Source organism: Convolutriloba macropyga, chromosome 10, assembly GCF_964194025.1.
Source record: "Convolutriloba macropyga chromosome 10, txConMacr16.3, whole genome shotgun sequence".
In the NCBI taxonomy this organism is placed as follows: domain Eukaryota; kingdom Metazoa; phylum Xenacoelomorpha; order Acoela; family Convolutidae; genus Convolutriloba; species Convolutriloba macropyga.
Genome location: NC_134477.1, coordinates 26,776,909 through 26,794,097, shown reverse-complemented (window position 1 = coordinate 26,794,097; position 17,189 = coordinate 26,776,909). Strand labels below are relative to the sequence as shown.

General features: G+C 37.6%; 2 protein-coding genes across 7 annotated transcripts in view; both read right to left on the bottom strand.

The window, feature by feature from the left end:
• Positions 1-4,751, bottom strand: part of LOC142348399 (uncharacterized) — a 106,392-nt gene extending 101,641 nt beyond the window's left edge. For 2 of the 3 annotated variants that reach the window (XM_075399739.1, XM_075399740.1), the window contains exons 1-2: positions 4,189-4,234; positions 3,523-3,670 (exon numbers count right to left, since the gene is read on the bottom strand). In XM_075399739.1, coding sequence (XP_075255854.1) covers positions 3,523-3,592 — 70 coding nt within the window. In that variant the 5' untranslated portion in view covers positions 3,593-3,670; positions 4,189-4,234. Of the gene's footprint in view, positions 1-3,522; positions 3,671-4,188; positions 4,235-4,635 lie in introns of those variants that run through there. The other variant, XM_075399738.1, reaches the window with a different exon arrangement.
• Positions 4,752-7,771: 3,020 nt separating this feature from the next.
• Positions 7,772-17,189, bottom strand: part of LOC142348394 (uncharacterized) — a 39,907-nt gene continuing 30,489 nt past the window's right edge. For 3 of the 4 annotated variants that reach the window (XM_075399727.1, XM_075399728.1, XM_075399729.1), the window contains exons 6-7: positions 11,276-11,443; positions 7,772-8,610 (exon numbers count right to left, since the gene is read on the bottom strand). In XM_075399727.1, the coding sequence (XP_075255842.1) occupies positions 8,291-8,610; positions 11,276-11,443 (488 nt within the window). In that variant the 3' untranslated portion in view covers positions 7,772-8,290. Of the gene's footprint in view, positions 8,611-11,099; positions 11,197-11,275; positions 11,444-17,189 lie in introns of those variants that run through there. The other variant, XM_075399730.1, reaches the window with a different exon arrangement.

Below are 17,189 nucleotides of genomic sequence, written 5' to 3'. Positions count from 1 at the left end.
CGCCAACAGTCGATTTTAACAAAAAAATTGCTAAATTTTTCAAAAAATTGATTTGTTAACTTTTACAGAAAAACAAAAGATTGGCCCCATCACATAGTCCCTTAAAAGGTTTTGCATTAATTTTCTGTTTTTGTCAAAGCACTATGTTATGCCCAGAAGAACCCCCTCCCCCGCCGTTACAACGCACTTGCCATTAAAAATATAGTCATTCATGCTTTAAAAGGTGGCCGTGGATCTGAGGGTGCAAAAAACCATGCAACCAGTAAACGGTGCGAATAAACTGTAGAACACCCCATGGCTGGTAATTGCTGATAGCCACCTAGCCACGTTTTCCACCAAGAAAACTCGCAAAGTGTAAAATTTTTGACTTGTCAGATCGGCTAAAATCTTGCACAATTGAAAACGTTTTCTTTCTTTAGTTGTCACGGCTTTCAAAGTAAAATTTTTGGGTCTCTCTTGTTATAATCCCCCCGCAGTCTAGTATTCAGAAAACCTATAGCCCCCATTATGGTAATTATACCAAAATGGGGGCTATCATTTCACCGAGGGGGACCCAAATTTATGGAAAAGACCGAAAATTTCTATATCAGTGGTGAGGCAGATAAGCTGGTGAGTCAGATCTGTTAGGCAGTGGTGAGGCAGATCTGTTATCGCAAATAGCTGAACCCCGGGTCGATTGTCCTCCTTAAAATCCTCCAATTTTGTTGTACAATTGGGGGTAATTTGTCTATAGGGGTAAATTGATGTAAGAGGGTGGGGTAATTTGTTCAGAGGGGGTAAAATGATGTAAGAGTTGGGCTGCAATGGGAGGACTTTTCAGGAATTACCCCCTTATTGAAATTACCATGTAAGAGTGGGCTGCAATGGGCTGCAATAGGAGGACTTTTGAGGGATTAACCCCTGACTAAAATTGCCATGTAAGAGTGGGCTGCAATGGGCTGCAATGGGAGGACTTTTGAGGAATTACCCCCCTGACTATAATTGCCATGTAAGAGTGGGCTGCAATGGGCTGCAATGGGCTGCAATGGGAGGATTTTTTAGGAGTTACCCCCCTCCCCCCCTCCTGACTGAAATTGCAATGTAAAAGTGGGCTGCAATGGGTAAAATGGTGTAAGAGTGAGGGGATGATTTGTTCTGATGGGGTAAAACAATGTAAGATTGAGGGGGTAAAATGATGTAGGAGTGGAGCTGCAATGGGAGGATTTTTTAGGAAAATGCAGCTCAAAACTCTTACATCTTTTTGGCCTGCATTGGGCTTTCAAGGGGGTAAAATGGTGTAAGATTGAGGGGTAAACGACAATCTAACCCCCCCCCCGTCTTACATCTTTCTGGTCTGTCAATGGGGTAAATGGATGCAAGAGTTCGGGGGTAACTTCTCCATTACCCCCGAACTCTTTCATTGTTTTACCACCCTTGACAGACCAAAAAGATGTAAGAGTGGGGGGTTAATTTAACTTTTACCCCCTCACTCTTACACCATTTTACCCCCGTTGGAAGCCCAGTGCAGTTCAAAAAGATGTAAGAGTTTTGAGCTGCATTTTCCTAACAAGTTCTCACATTGCAGCCCCACTCTTACGTCATTTTGGGCGGAAAAATTCAATCAGGGAAGAAGCAGGCGTGTTGCGTTACAATGATACTCTGACGCCAATATCTGACTTTTGTAATGCACCGGCCACATATTGATTATTTGATCTTCATCATTTGCGCCTTCTGTACGTTATGCAAACCAACACCCCCCCCCCCTCCATTGCAGTGCATGTGTCAATATGTATTTTTTAATAGAACAATAATAAATAACTGTTTCGGATTTAAAAAATTAAAATTGTGTGGATAAGCATTTTAATTTTTTTAATATTTCTACTGCTGAGCCACGAGAGAACACCAAAGAGCAGTGTTGCCCCGTCATGTGGTGTCTCATGGAGCAAAAAATTTGTCATGTTTTTATTTGCTCAATATTTTAAAGGTACGCAAGGCATTGAAAAACACAATATAATCCTAACAATTAACCATCACTGCCTAGTATAAATTTTTAAGGGAACCGATTGATTAAATCCGTCTAACATAACGCTGTCAATTTTGACATTTCTTAAACGAGATGCGATTAAAATTATAGAATTTCTGCTAAAAATTTTTCTTGCTCTTATTGAAATGATGTTATTGTTAATTTGTTTCCTTAAGAAAAATAGATCTTTCAATTTCCTCTTCCAGCTTAGCGGATGCAGATTAGTTGCAAGCCCCAGAAGGTCGTGTAATATTATGATTTGCTATGCAAGGATCTGTATCTGAGGATTTAAAAACGTTCTCGGGAGATAGATTGAAAATAACCCAAAGGCTCGCACAATTTTTCTATGATCTCATTTTATCTAAATTTACCGTTTTCAATCGTTTACAGTTTCCATTACGCTTAAATCTCTCCCTCATTTTTCTAATGATTAGTTTGAAAAACTCTTATGAATGTAATTCTTCTGTGATATAAATTTATGAGCTACTCTAAAATCTTCAACGGAATCATATCTACTCTTTCTATATATCATTCTATTTAATGTTTAATTTGGCTATCTAATCTCATGATGCCAATCAAAGCTATTGCACCATAAAACCCACATTGCTTACTGTAAGATTGACCGTACATGCGCTCAGCAAAAAAATTGTGGATGCTTATGTAAAAGACTTCTAAATTTATAGTTGAATGTTGCACAAATGACATTCATTTGGAAAACTATATTGAATGTGATGATCGAAGTTTCCCGTCAATCAAGATTCCAAGGTATCCTTTGGACCTTCTGTAATCTTGTTTCTCTTCAATTGATATTTGTCTGCTTTTATCCAAACAATTTTTTGTAAAATTGTAAGAACTGAATTTATCAAAATTTAGCGTCAATTTTTTTTCTCCTAAAAATTTTTGTTTTGTTTTTGTCGACGACAAGTCGAGTAATAACTCACAGTTTAAATTATCAAGGGAGTGTCGTCGGCGTGCAGAGTTATTATTTTGTTTTTCATAGCTTTTGGGAGATCGTTGACATACATTATATAGTAAATCGTCATGTAAAAGATTGGGGACCTTTTCCGTTTTTGCCCAGTAAGTTATGCCTCCACCCCCCCCCCCCCAGTTACAGAGTACGTGTCATTACATGGTAAATCTTTATGTAAAAACATGGCACACGGAGGTGCACATAATAGGCATCCACGAAGATGGGGGAGGCACAAGCGGAAAAGATCTTTGGGATCTTTTCTGTTTGTGCCCCCCAGTACGTTATTCACCCCCCCCCCCCCCGTTAAGGTAAAATTACCTTAAACTTTATTTAGTGCGTAGCATACAGTAAATTCATCAAGATATTTGTATCAACAAGAAAGTATCAAAAGATAATGTAAGAACATTTTTTTCTGTTATTATGCACCCCTGTACTCCAATATATGGATTATTTGTCATTACATGGAAAATCTTTGTTCTTGAGGGGTGCAAATCATATGTGCGCCAATCGCCCTTCAACTGAAGTAATCTCAACTAAAGGATATACTCACTGATTTGTAGAATCCAGTTAACTGTCTGTAAGTTCTCCGCTAATTGCACGTGCGGTGGTGTGAAACTCATGAGTCTTGATGAGAATAACCGTCAGAAGAATAACCGTGAGAAGTTTTGTTCACTCTTCTCTATCGATCAATTACAAATCTGGTACAACGCATTTAAGGCAGCTCACAAACTTCTAAACTTCTAAAATCTTTTCCAGCTTCTTTTTTGCTGAATTAAATAATTAATGTTAAGTCAGTCTAATTCTACCCCTACCCCCCCCCCCTCCAGGTAGAAAGTAACAGCCTATAAATGTTATTTTAAAGGTACAGAGTATATATGAATTCTAATTGATAGCCCAACCTCTTCAAAGGCTACCCAAACCATAATTAAACACCCGTCAGTTTGTCCATGCAGACCAATGAAAACAAAAAAACTGTGCACGGTAAGGAAACAGTCCCGAGTTCCGAAATATAGCCAAGAACACAATTGTAACTTTTCAACAATGGCTGAAAGTTCAACGGAGGAAACAACTATACATTTCTCTATATTTTTGAAGAAATGATAATTAAGTAATACATTTCCTCAGTTGGTAATTTAAACATTAACTTGACCAGAGTTTGTAGAGGAGCCTTTAAAAAGTGCCGGGCAATAAAAAAAGTGTGAGCTGCTTCTAAAACATTAAGGCTCGTTTCGTTCGCAGGAAAACTTTTCAGTAAACGAGGTCATGACATTGTGACACAATTTCCTTATTACTTTTTACCATAATGCTGAATTGTGTTCAGTTCATATCAGTAAAACTCGCTTGTTTCCCTATTCGTAAAGCTACTAACACATATTGAGCCCATACTAGTTGCTAAAATGATACATCATGTATTATGCATTTAATTTAACCAATTTTGGCAGTCTAACATATCGACTTTAGTGAAAACATGTGCTCCAACTACTATTCAAATAAATCGAGAACACACTTCACAGGAGTTTTGTAACGTTTTTCGTGTCATATACAACCTTGTAAAAGACTCAGAATTTTATGCATTTTTTTTGAAAAACTAAACTATACAAATGTTGATTACAAAGAATCGTAGATGTCCTTTGTATGGTTCTAATGTTGGATAATCATCAACCCGCCATCCGTAAGTGACCAATTAGTTGCCTGAAATAAGCCTTATAACATCAGCTCGAGCATCAATGTGAAATCTGGATAAAAGAACACATTGTTATAAGTAGGCCTTTCCCTTTGTAGCCCACCAATAATAACAAATATAACAGACGAACGATAGATATAATCTACGAGGAGGTAATTACGCTAAGATCAATTGGAATGAAGTTTTGCAGTTTCACTGCAAGATAAATTGCGGTTGGACAGAAGGACAATTAAGATTTAAGAGCACAAGCCAGCTATAGGAGTTACCAATGGAGAAACCTATTACTTAGTTCATTGCTCTCAGGGTTCTAATTAAAATCAACAGTCAACTTATTGATTTTAGCGCCTCTGCTGTTCGTTAATGTCATCGGATGCTTTTCTTAATTTCCGATAACTCAAGCATTTTATTCAACTCACCTCTTATTGGGTGATTCGAGAAAAATTCACTATTGAATAAGGTCCCCCCTCATTAGGTGACATAATACTTCAGCTTCAAAATTGAAGCAATCGTTCTGCAAGATTATTGCACAAATTTTTCGACATGTTGTTCTTATTGATCTCAATTTTTTCTTATAGATCTCACCACTTTTTGGAGCGAGCTATTAACAATCTTGGCAAACATCCCCTTCTCATTGGCGGTAATAGAACGAGGTAGCTTGAGATCAAACTAACAGTCATTTTCAAGAATGTGCCATGTTCGAACGGGAATGATCGCCTTTGGCATCTTACACCTCTTATACAGTGTTTTGATGCTCTACAGAGGGCAAAAAATTCTTGTTTTGACCCAGCAAACTTTTTTGAACCAGCCACCGTGCCGTCTACGCTGAGCACAATTGGAACAAACGAGATGCTTCTCCTGACATGCTTCAAAATATTCCTTTTATTTTGCATCAGCACAGCTGTCTGATACGCCTACCGGGTTTCAGTTGAAGTAAAATTTTGACTCAGTGTCAATGACACGGATACCAAATGAAACAGGTTCTTCAGGGCGCAATACTCCCCTGAGAGGCTCTTAGAGCCTGCTTATTCTCTGAGTGTTCTTTTATGACTGGTTCTTTTGGGTGTAGAGTGAGGCCACGCCAGCCATTTCCCCTAACACATGCCAGATAATTAAGCGTAAGCGTAATGAGGCCAACTTTTTTATGATGATTGCATGCTAAACAACAAAATCTTTGCCTCATTCATCGTATTTTGTTGTAAGAGTTCTTGGAGTACATAATGCTCAGCCTTGGCGTCAAAATACTGGTGTCTCGACAGACAAAAATGATTTCTCAGAAATTGTTGCTGTCAACTAGCACGAAAAACCGCTTTTAAAATTTCTTCGTATTCCCCCATTTTCATATTGCTGGTCAACAGCTCGGACAGTTCGCGTAATAGCTGACATTGATCTGCTTCCTTTTTGAATAAAATTCAGCAATATCCCATGGACCTGTCTTCTGTAATCCTTGTCGTTCAACTGAGTTTCAATCACAATTGAATCTGCTAACAATCTTGATGATTCTCACGAAACGTCGAGTTGCTCTTTAGCTCTCGACAGACAAAAATGATCTCGCAGAAATTGTTGCTGTCAACTAGCACGAAAAACCGCTTTTAAAATTTCTTCGTAATCCCATTTTCATATTGCTGGTCAACAGCTCTTCATTTTTCTCAAACCACGATGTTTTGCTGATAGGCTGAATAATTTACGCATCACGTCATCCACGTTTAACACTTGTGACCACTGATAAGGATGTGCTTTGTTTTGTGCTTTTCAAGGGTTGAAATAATTATTCACATCCTGTTTCAACTCTCTCTAAAAATTCTGTTTTACAAGGATTGTTTATTTGAAAGCCGATAAAGCTTCATGGGGACAGCAATCAACGGCTGTACCCAAAACCAATTCCATTGAAACAGATTTGAGTTTCCTCAAAATGGTTTTCCTTGGCAATCGGATAAATAATGCTAGGATCTGTGTTATAGCCGAACTTTGGCCCAGATTCATTATTCTGTTCAAATAAAACTACAAACAAATATTTGTATCGGGCAAAACTAATCTAGCAAACCCCTTAACTATCTGCTGAAAATACACTATACCTTGGCCTAGGTGGCAACGCTTAAACATAACAGAAAAAATTCAAGATTGGCATTGGGAATGCGTTGAGTTTATCGTAACAATAACGCTAAATGCGATGAAAGCAAATTATCATCAATATTTAGTTTTTATCTTACACCTTTCAGTGTCGAACTTTTTAATTCAACGGCTAATTTTCAGCGTTGATCTTACAGTCTAACGTTTCAGCATTGTTGTTACATATTTAAGCGCTTTTAGTGCTGATATTACGTATAATAGTGGTATATATTTTTTAAAATTTTATAGCGCGAGTTATAGCTCGTATATAAGGTAAAACTTTTTTTTTGTATGCGCTGGGGGAGTAAGAAATAATATGAACCTAATTCGGATTTTAAAAAACAGAAAATAAAAATTCTAAAATGTAAATGAATTTTTAAGCATATTTAATTGCATATTTTTTAGCATACTATCGTCATCAAGACAAGTTATGGAAACAAATACCAGCAGTCAACTTCATCTCTCATCCACGCTTTAAGTAGGCCTTTATTGCCATTTGTTTTTCGGTTCACACTACTCGGGTCAGAGAAGAACCAATTTTCTTTTATTTGAGGAATTGACTTTTCTTGTGTGGTTTTCTGGATTTCCTCAACAACTGAAGTTCTCCACGATTCATTAGGCGTGAACTCAAAACATGAGCACCGGTGCTCTTAATCAGATGTCTTTGAGAAGTAACTGATGAAAATAAATTGTTTCGACGAGCTACGGGATCTTAAACTGTTAAATTACATTTTGCTCCTGTTGTTGACATGACTTCGTCCCACCACAAAATAATGTAATACAATAAAGGTGCCATGCCAAATATTTTTATTAGCACTCGTTGAATTTATTTTGATACTAAGTCGCCCCCAATTATCGCGCAACAAAAGCTGAATTAAAATTGTGAGTGACCGCCGTAAAATTCAAATATGAACTCAAGTTAACGGAAACGTTGAATATAACTATAATTTGATTATTGTACATAATAATTTATCAATATAATATATAATAACAAATTATTGGATGAGTAAATAAAAACTGAATAAAACTTTCAATTATTGAAGCTGAAGTTTAAAATGCTCTAGATAATGAGAAACTCTGATAATCGGATTTCCGCATCAGCTCTGTACTCGCAGAAACTTGTCAACGATCTTCGATTTGGGATTTTGTACCAATTGTACAATCAATCCATTGTTCGTTATACCCACAAATGAGACCAAGGACGCTTTGAAAGGGCGAGGGTCATAATTGACCATTATAATAGATCGTCCTTTGAATTGATTTTCGTTTGAAAAAAAAATCAGACTGGTTTTATCTTGACGTCAGCAGCTATTACGAACAGAACATACTATGCACGTTGATTATTGCCAACTTTTGCTAATAGCTGTAACGAGGGGTATTGAAGAAGCAGGTTTCAAAATTGCCAACATTTTGGTCAGAGCTTCATATCAAATCAAACAGATCAAAAATATTCTAAAGTCAACTGCAATATTTGCTGAACAGACTTTCAAATTACAGCACTTTCATTTCAGAAATTACAGCACGTTCTTCATGTTCCGAATAGACGTGACGTTGCTTTGTAAACGCGATCAAGAAGCATTTGTTCATTTTTGGGGTGATAATAATCGGCTAATCCTCCACTATGACTGCAACATTTTTCACTGTTAGAGTCACAGTCTCGATAATGATATAAATAGACACCAAATCTTTCAGCGTCAATCCTCCGATAGAATTTCTCATCTTCCAAGCCAGATAGCTCCCTCATGTTGAAGAACTCGGAGCGATGTTGAGGCACGTAGCGAGAACAGCCATGATGGAAGAGAAATACGCATGCATCTGAATGTATGATCGCCTTTCCTATATGTTTGGCTGAAATATGTGAAACATTTGTAGAGTTATAAAAGAAGCAAGATGTCTGTGATAGTTACCTTTAAGTTAAACAAGCCAATCTATTCAAACTGTCTCGACTACCTTCTAACACCTTTTACCAAATAGCATTGAGCTAAGATTCGTACAATAATTAAACAACTTGTTTCCAAATATGGAAATGCAAAGTTGCGCCAATTTAATAGGTCAGTGTACCGAAAGTATAAAAAAAAGACCACTGTCATTGGAATTTGACTCCTTTTAACCGAATTGAACTAATCATACATCCACATAACTCGATTGGTACTGTGGACAGACAGTCAAGTGGTTCTTGATTTATGAGCCTCAACAAAAAAGCAGCCCGATTTTTCTGCTAGCCGTTCAAGCGTTTGAATGAAACTCTTGCTTCATCAAAAAAACAATGAGAAACAGTGAGAAAAAATTGAAAATTGCTCAAGAGGATCTCGACTCTGAAATTTTTTTCATTTATACTGCGCGATAAAGACAAAATTTCGAGGCCCTATCTAGACCACCTGCACAATATTTGCATTCATTAGGGAAGAGAACCAATTAACGTTTTCGTTCAGCAGAGATATCTTTTCAGATGACTCAGGTAAACTCTATTGAGCATAAAATTCACATATTATCTATACGGACGGGTTGCCCATTACCAGAATCGCCTTGTTATGGCTACCCTACTTGCATTTCCACTCAATGTCCAATTGCAAGCAGCGGTATCTACATCTTCTGACTCTTTTTTAAAAAGATTCAAAATTACGAATCAAAAAGTACATCCTCATTTTCACCTGCTTAGTTACGAGATGTATCCTTCCGGAATCTTTCCTTTATCTGAATACCGACAATTTCCTGAACGCCTATTGTCACTTTGCAAGCGGCAGATGTCAGCCAACGACAATACTAAAAAACAACGACAAGAATCTCATCAAAGCATCTGAAAGGTTGAAAGACGTCTGAAACGTCTTGACAGTGACAAAATCAGCAGAGCGTCGTTATGATCAACAAAACTTTCAGCTCACTGCCACCAGGAAGGATCGACAGCAAAACTCCTTTCAGCTTCAAATTATGGAACAACGCACTTCTGGAGAAAACTTGTCAAAGATTATCTATCAACACTGTTGAAGAGGTCCAAATAGTGATCAGACACCACTCAGCGATAGTGATCAGACACCACTCACAGTCAACCTTGTCCGGATTCTGAACGACATGACTCCCGTGGATTTTGGCCTCTTGGAAGTGTTCTTGAAGTCTATGCCGGTTGAAATTAAGAACAGGTGGCAAAGACAACAACGGCTCATGGTGTGTACGTTTGTCTGATTTTCGTACTCGCACCATTTTTGGTTTTCTCGAACGGTTCGAGGTAGCTGCACTCGGTCACCCATCCCAAAAGACTTGTAAAATGTGTGATATATCGAGAAGTAGCGAACTTAGCAACTTAATTTGAAACTTCGATATATAAAGAAAACTTTCTTACCTGATGTTTGGTGAAGTGAAATTTAATAATGGCTTCTGATTTGAACCGAATCGTCGATTCACATTTGTTAATACCACAAGTTTATCAATGTACATAAACCATAATTTTGTGAGATAGATTCGACCTTCCCACCACCAAACACGATCAGTAACCAACTCTCCGACCCTCCCAGTAGATAGCACTGACATGTTCTCAGGTAGGGAGAACAATGTGTTAAGTGCAAAAAACTGCACTAGTACTTGCCATATACGGCAAGGGGAAAAACTTAATCACAACTAAGGTGTAAATTAACTCATATCAGTTTATCTATATCTAGACGGATCTGTAAATTTTCATACTGATACGAATTATAAATACCTGTGAAATTTTGTACATTTAGGCCATTTCGAATTCAATTATTAAAATAATAAAATTCTTGTTACTCGTGCTCGAGACCACGACAATGGTGTCCAGACCACCAAACGACCGACAAACCTTGGATCTGCAGAATGCTGAATCCTGTACTGCGTGGATCATGTCTTTTGTGGCGAAATGTCGCGCAGAGAAGAAAGAAGAAAAAGTCAACAACGACGGTACGATCACGGACCTACAGGTAACAAATCTCTTTCTTAGTATATGCGGCCAGGACGCACTTCTTAAACTTAGGAGCCTTCTGAGCCCTAAAAAATTGTTAGACACTCCTTTTAAAGAGATCAGACTAGCTATTCAAAACTATATTTCACCTAAGGAGAGAGAAGTAACGGCTAAAAGGGCTAAATTTCTGTCCGTTGTCAAGGCGTTGGAGAATCTGACGACGATTTTTTAGCGCGCCTCAGAGAAGAAGCACGTTATTGTGACTTCGAAAAACTTAAAACAGAAACCAACCCTGAGGAAGAGTTGGTGAAAATAAATTTTATCTCAGGTTTGAGAGACCCCGAGGCCAAATTAAGACTATTAGACGGCATTAAAACTAAGCCAACCTCTCCTAGTGTTACTGGTGTTACTCTTGCAGCATGCTTTCCCTTGCTTTCCCTTGCAGCATGCTGTGTATCAATCAAGTGGAATATCATTGCTTGGCCTTTGTCCTAACCAACCCAAAACTAAGTTGCCGCAATTTTCTTAAACAACAAAAACTTGGCTAATTCATATCCACAGACTAGAAATATTTAATTGAACCTTTCTATTCATTAAACTAACCTTTCCTCGTGGCAGTGTTCCTGGTCAAAATAGACCATTGACGCCATGAGGTGTTAAGTGCCTTTTCAATTTTGTTCACTCGCACTGATGATATGTTGCGATATTTGTCTCTACACACTGTTGTCAGCATTCGTCTTTCTGTCAATTGGAAAGCCTTCACAGAATTGCCTAAAGCGCAAAACAAAGTTCACTTAATCCAGATGCTCTGGATATGGATAAAATTTTGACTGATTTTTGACATATTTTTAATGAAAAGACGCCGTAAGTCTGGACTGCCCGGGGAGGTGCATGGTACAATTTCATTAAAATTGGATGGTGGTGGTTGAGCTGCAAGTGCCTAAAGATTTTAGCAAAACTTAAGTTTTTTATTTAGATACACGTACTCTATTAACCCTGAATTAGGGCAGGCCGAAGTAGTTTTCCTGAAGTCGTCCATGATATAAAAAAAAAGGATGACCACTCACATATCTGCGTCATGTATGATTGTTTTATGCAAATTGACACATGCTGAAAACCAGGCCTGCATCGTCACCACTCTTAAAATAATTGCTAGTTTTGAATGACATCGACATCGTTTACCTCAACGAAAAATATCCATTTTTCAATAGTTGAAGAGCAATTAATAAGTTTTTATCATTAGGTAAAAGCTTATCAAATGCCGTTCAAGTTAAAGTGCGCTTATGAAACCAGTGATACTTTTAAAAAAGTTTTCGAATAAAAAGATTTCAAAAAGATAGTTTTGTAATCGTTTGAAATTGAAGTGTAAAATATTTCGAGAAGTTCTCTATACTTTCAAAGGACAGCAAATGTAGCCATCACAAAAATGCCTACCAGCCACTAACAAGATTTCTCAGAATCCGACAACTGTTGCAGTTCAAGTCGAATAACTGGCAGAAGAAAAATGTCCATCTAATTTAAATGGAGCACCTCCGCAACAGAAAAACTAGCTATAAGAATTTATGGTTTCAAGGAAAATTTTAATGAAGCAAAAAAAAACAATATAGGTAAATCAATGTTAACTCACTGAGCCTAATAACCGTACCTTAGGGTCAGTTTAACACAGTACCAAACCATTCAAAAATGCATTCTGTTTTTTCGTCTAAACCTTATTCTGGTCATGTCACTTTTAGGTATTATCAACATTTTTTCAGCATGTTTCATGTAAGCATGGTTTTGTTCCTATGATCTTTATCTGTGCATAAGTAACTAGCGGCTTACCAAAAGCTGAGCATAAATAAATGCCGACTGAATTTAATCTGCGCGCCCGCCAACGCTAGTGAAATTTCTCTGCTCTTAATTACCCTGGGTTTCAATTGACTTAAGTGGCGATTAAAGCTTCCAGTAGAAAAAAATGACAATCTGAAGAATTTACACAGCAAAAAAATATTCATGCTTCAGCTGCACTTGTTTATGAAAAATGTGAAAAAAACTATATGTGAATTTAAAAAAATGGTTAGTGAATGCATCGGTTAAAACTTTTCAGAAAAAATTAATTGGAATAATTTGATCTAGAGTCTTCTTGTGAAATTACCCTATCAAAAACTCACCCTATCAAATAGTCACACCTTCGACCCCACATCCACATGATACCCAGGTGATGCTGACCAAACTGATTTTAACTGAAATCATTTTCTCTTTGTATTCATTCAGCTACCCAGCATCTGCGAAACAATTTTGTTTATTTTGTATTGAAATTGATGTTTTCTTCAAAGTGGATCCAATGCCCGATGCCAAGTGGAAGAATTTGGGACGGTATGTTCAAGGTCGCAGCTTTTGAAAAATGTCTACCAACCACCAACAAGATCTCTCAGAATGCGACAACTGTTGCAGTTCAAGTCGTATAACTGGCAGAAAAAAAATGTCCATCTAATTTAAATGGAGCACCTCCGCATCAGAAACACTCGCGATAAGAATTTATGGTTTCAAAGGAAAATTTTATTGAAGCAAAAAAACAGTATTGGTAAATCAATGTTAACTCACTGAAGGATCTGAGCCTAATAACCGTACCTTGGTGTCAGTTTAACACAGTACCGAACCATTCAAAAATGCATTCTGTTTTTCGTCTAAACCTTATTCTGGTCATGTCACTTTTTGCTATTATCAACTTTTTTCAGCATGGTTCATGCAAGCATGGTTTTGTTCCTATGATCTTTATCTGTGCATAAGTAATTAGCGGCTTACCAAAAGCTGAGCATAAACAAATGCCGACTGAATTTAATCTGCGCGCCCGCGAACGCTAGTGAAATTTCTCTGCTCTTAATTACCCTGGGTTTCAATTGACTTAAGTGGCGATTAAAGCTTCCAGTATAAAAAAATTACAATCTGAAGAATTTACACAGCAAAAAAATATTGATGAAAAATGTGAAAATGTGAAAAAAACTAAATGTGAATTGAAAAAAAAATTGTTAGTGAATGCATCGGTTAAAACTTTTCAGAAAAATTTCTTTGGAATAATTTGATCTAGAGTCCTCTTGTGAAATTACCCTATCAGTAACTCATCCTATCAAGTAGTCACACCTTCGACCCCACATCCACATGATACCCAGGTGATTCTGACCAAACTGATTTTAACTGAAATCATTTTCTATTTGTATTCATTCAGCTACCCAGCATCTGCGAAACAATTTTGTTTATTTTGTATTGAAATTGATGTTTTCTTCAAAGTGGATCCAATGCCCGATGCCAAGTGGAAAAATTTGAGACGGTATGTTCAAGGACGCAGCTTTTGGAGGGGATGGACAAACCCGCTCGCGGGTCGAGGGATGAACTGAAACCGCTGCCAGCATCACCAGGCATCTATTTGTTTCGAATTTTTGCTACTGCATTGGCACGAATGGAAATCTATTCTCACAGGATTGGTTGGGCTGGATTTGTGGGATGGGTTGTGGGCGGTCTTCCCAATTATAGACCCATGACCCCTCGGACCCATACCTCCCATTACTGTATTACAGCCTATATTGTAAATTTATTCTGTTAAAGCTTATAAATCGCTATTTTAAATTTGCATGCACATTTCAAACATATGCACTTCGATCATTTCAATTTCATCTCTCTGTACATTCTGTAGCATTAAGGAGTCACTATACCTGCCAATAACATGCTTGCCGTCTGGACAGAGAATATTCAGACTGAATTTGACTCAGGTCAGTGAGAAGTCTTGCTTCATGTTCAGTTGATGACTAATTGCTGCGTTTAGATTCAATAGCTGTAGAGCCTCTGCGAAAAATAAAACAGTCTCTTATACTGCATTTGTCATGACTCGGTGCTGATTGTTTTGAAATAACCATGTTTCAGTGGTGAAATCTTCACCACGGTGCGGGTAGGCAATTTTATTTAACGTTTCGAAGTCAAAAACAGAAGTAAAGTAAACATCGCCCCAGGAGACGCTTCCATAATCCTGTAAAAATCTTTATTTCAAACACAATGCAAAAAAAGCAATCACCTTAAAAAAATTATGCAGAGGCACAAGTACTAATGAAAAGCAGCAAAATTAAAGAATACGCTAACGAAAATAAATTCTAAAAACTTATTAGAAAAGCAGAGTAGCCACAATTCATTCACACTTGTTCTGAGTCAATCAATATACCCCTTTATTATAGTTTCTAACAAAAATTTTGTAGAATTATACACCAAACAGACAACTAATAGATAATTTTGAAATTTAATTTTTGTATAGGGAATTTCCTTTAAAGAATCAGTGCCTGTAAAAAAAAGTCGGTGTCCTGAGCAATTGATGCATCAATGACTTTGTACTGCAACCAACTACCGTGAATGAGGCGTCCAAAAAGTCAGGCAACGCCATTAGAGCACTTGATGTTCGTGAATTTGCGCTTGAGAGCAGATTTTTCACTTTTACTAACTAGAAAGTTTTATTTGTTCTCGAAGTTGAAGTGTAAGATTCCTAAGAATTTAGGCAGTGCATTGCTTTGGTAGGCGGAAATTTGAAATTACTTAACCCAAAGACATGCCATCAGATTGGAGCAATTACTAGTAATGTGACCGTAAACTGGAGGAAAAAGGATTCCCCCGGTATAGAGTTGAATTAGGAAAAAGATCCAGTTTTTCACTTTTCACTGCGCTCACGCAAATTGAAAGAGGTTTAACATTCCTACTCTTACACAAGATTCGAAGAGTGAAATACTGAGATTAAATTTCCATTCTAACACAAATTTGCTTTTCATGAAAGTGTTTAAGAAATAAAAATTTAATTATGAAGTCCTGGCTCTCAATCCAAGCAGACTCATTGTCAACCGTTGAGCTACTAAACAACATGTCACCACGGCGAGTAGCATACATAGACAAAGGACAATATATTCAGCATCAAAGATTTCACTGCTCCTCAGTAAATTTCTACGCTTCACAAAAATGACTGCTTTTCTTAAATAAAATTAGAGCGGTCACGAACTTTTATTTTTGAAGGGTATTTTTTGGCATAGGCTACGCTCTCGACTCGCTCCTTGACAGCAACTCGATGCATCTGGGCTCCAAATAAATCAAATGCATTAGAAGCTGCTTGCTTTCGCGCTAAGAAGGCAATAAGTTTCATGGCACAGCGCAGGTTGTGTAAAGTTATAAAAACACTTCTGCTTCATTAAATTGTTAGAATGTTAAATTGTTGTCACTCAATTCTTCTATTCGATCCAGGATTCCCTTTTTCTTCGAATCTATTTTTAATGTTCAGAGTGGATTTTTATTGTTAGATGCAACACCTTCCGATTACAAGATTTGAAGACAAAGTGCTTCGAAGACAAAGGGCTTTTCCTTGAAGACAAAGTGCTTTGGCTCGAGAAATGAGCGCCTTCGATGTGCCGTTGATTTTACTATGCTCTGGCCACATCAAAGTCACTTTTCGACAAAGAGCGACCTAACCACCCGATATTCATTGCTGAAATTGTGTCACCAAAGATATCCTGTTGCACTGCTCCTTGTGTCTTCCGCCCCTATTGGAGGCACACAAAAGACATTAGCTTTTTGGTAGAAAAGTTTCTCAGTTATCATCAATGTCAGGAAGTGGGATGCAGTCTTCAAGGATTAAGGTAAGAATTTCGGACCGTCGCAAGCAAAGTGTCACAGAGATAGAGAGCAAAATTGGAAAAAACTGTTAGTGCTGCAAATTGAGCCAACTCATCTCTACAAAGCAGAAGAAAACTGGGGTGTTTTTTCACTGTTAAATAAAGTTGAGTGAATTATAATTGTGCCTGAAATGATATACAGAACACCCATTCATTGCTTTTTGAACCCTCTGTTTATGCTCTTCGGCCTAAGTCTTGCATACCAAGACAACTTTTCATTAATATTTGTATTTCTGAAAGTCGCAACCATGGTAGCAAATCAACCTCTATAAACACATCATAATTCGCGCCATTGGCACACAAGTTGTGGTTAAAAATGGGAAATCCCTTACTATAAATAATATTGAAAGTGAATGTCAACCCCTTCTGACTTCTTCATTAAAATCAACTTAAATAAATAGCTTCAATGGAAATAGGTTGGGGGAATGGAAATCAGGAAATGAATGGGTTTTGGAGGACGAAAGTGTAGGTGGGGGGAGGAAAATATAAAGGAACTTGGTTCCTTTACACTCCCGGCAACAAATAGCAACATTTCAAATGAAAATGTAAACAATAAAATAAAGCCCAAAAAGTTTTCTTTCTGATATTGAGTTTTTTATATGTGTGTGTGTGTGTGTGTGTGTGTGTGTGTGTGTTTCAATGAACTTGTTTCAGCGACCCTCCGGGGCACTTGACAGCTGCGGGAATACACGGCTTAGGGTTACTGCTGGTCTCTGTACCATTCCTGTAGACATCTGGATGTCGAAGCTCCTGGCTATTCCGTCTGAACCTCTGTGTGCTTTCACAATCCTCCCGAGAGGCCAGATGCCTCTGGGTGTAAAATCCTTGAGCACCCACACAAT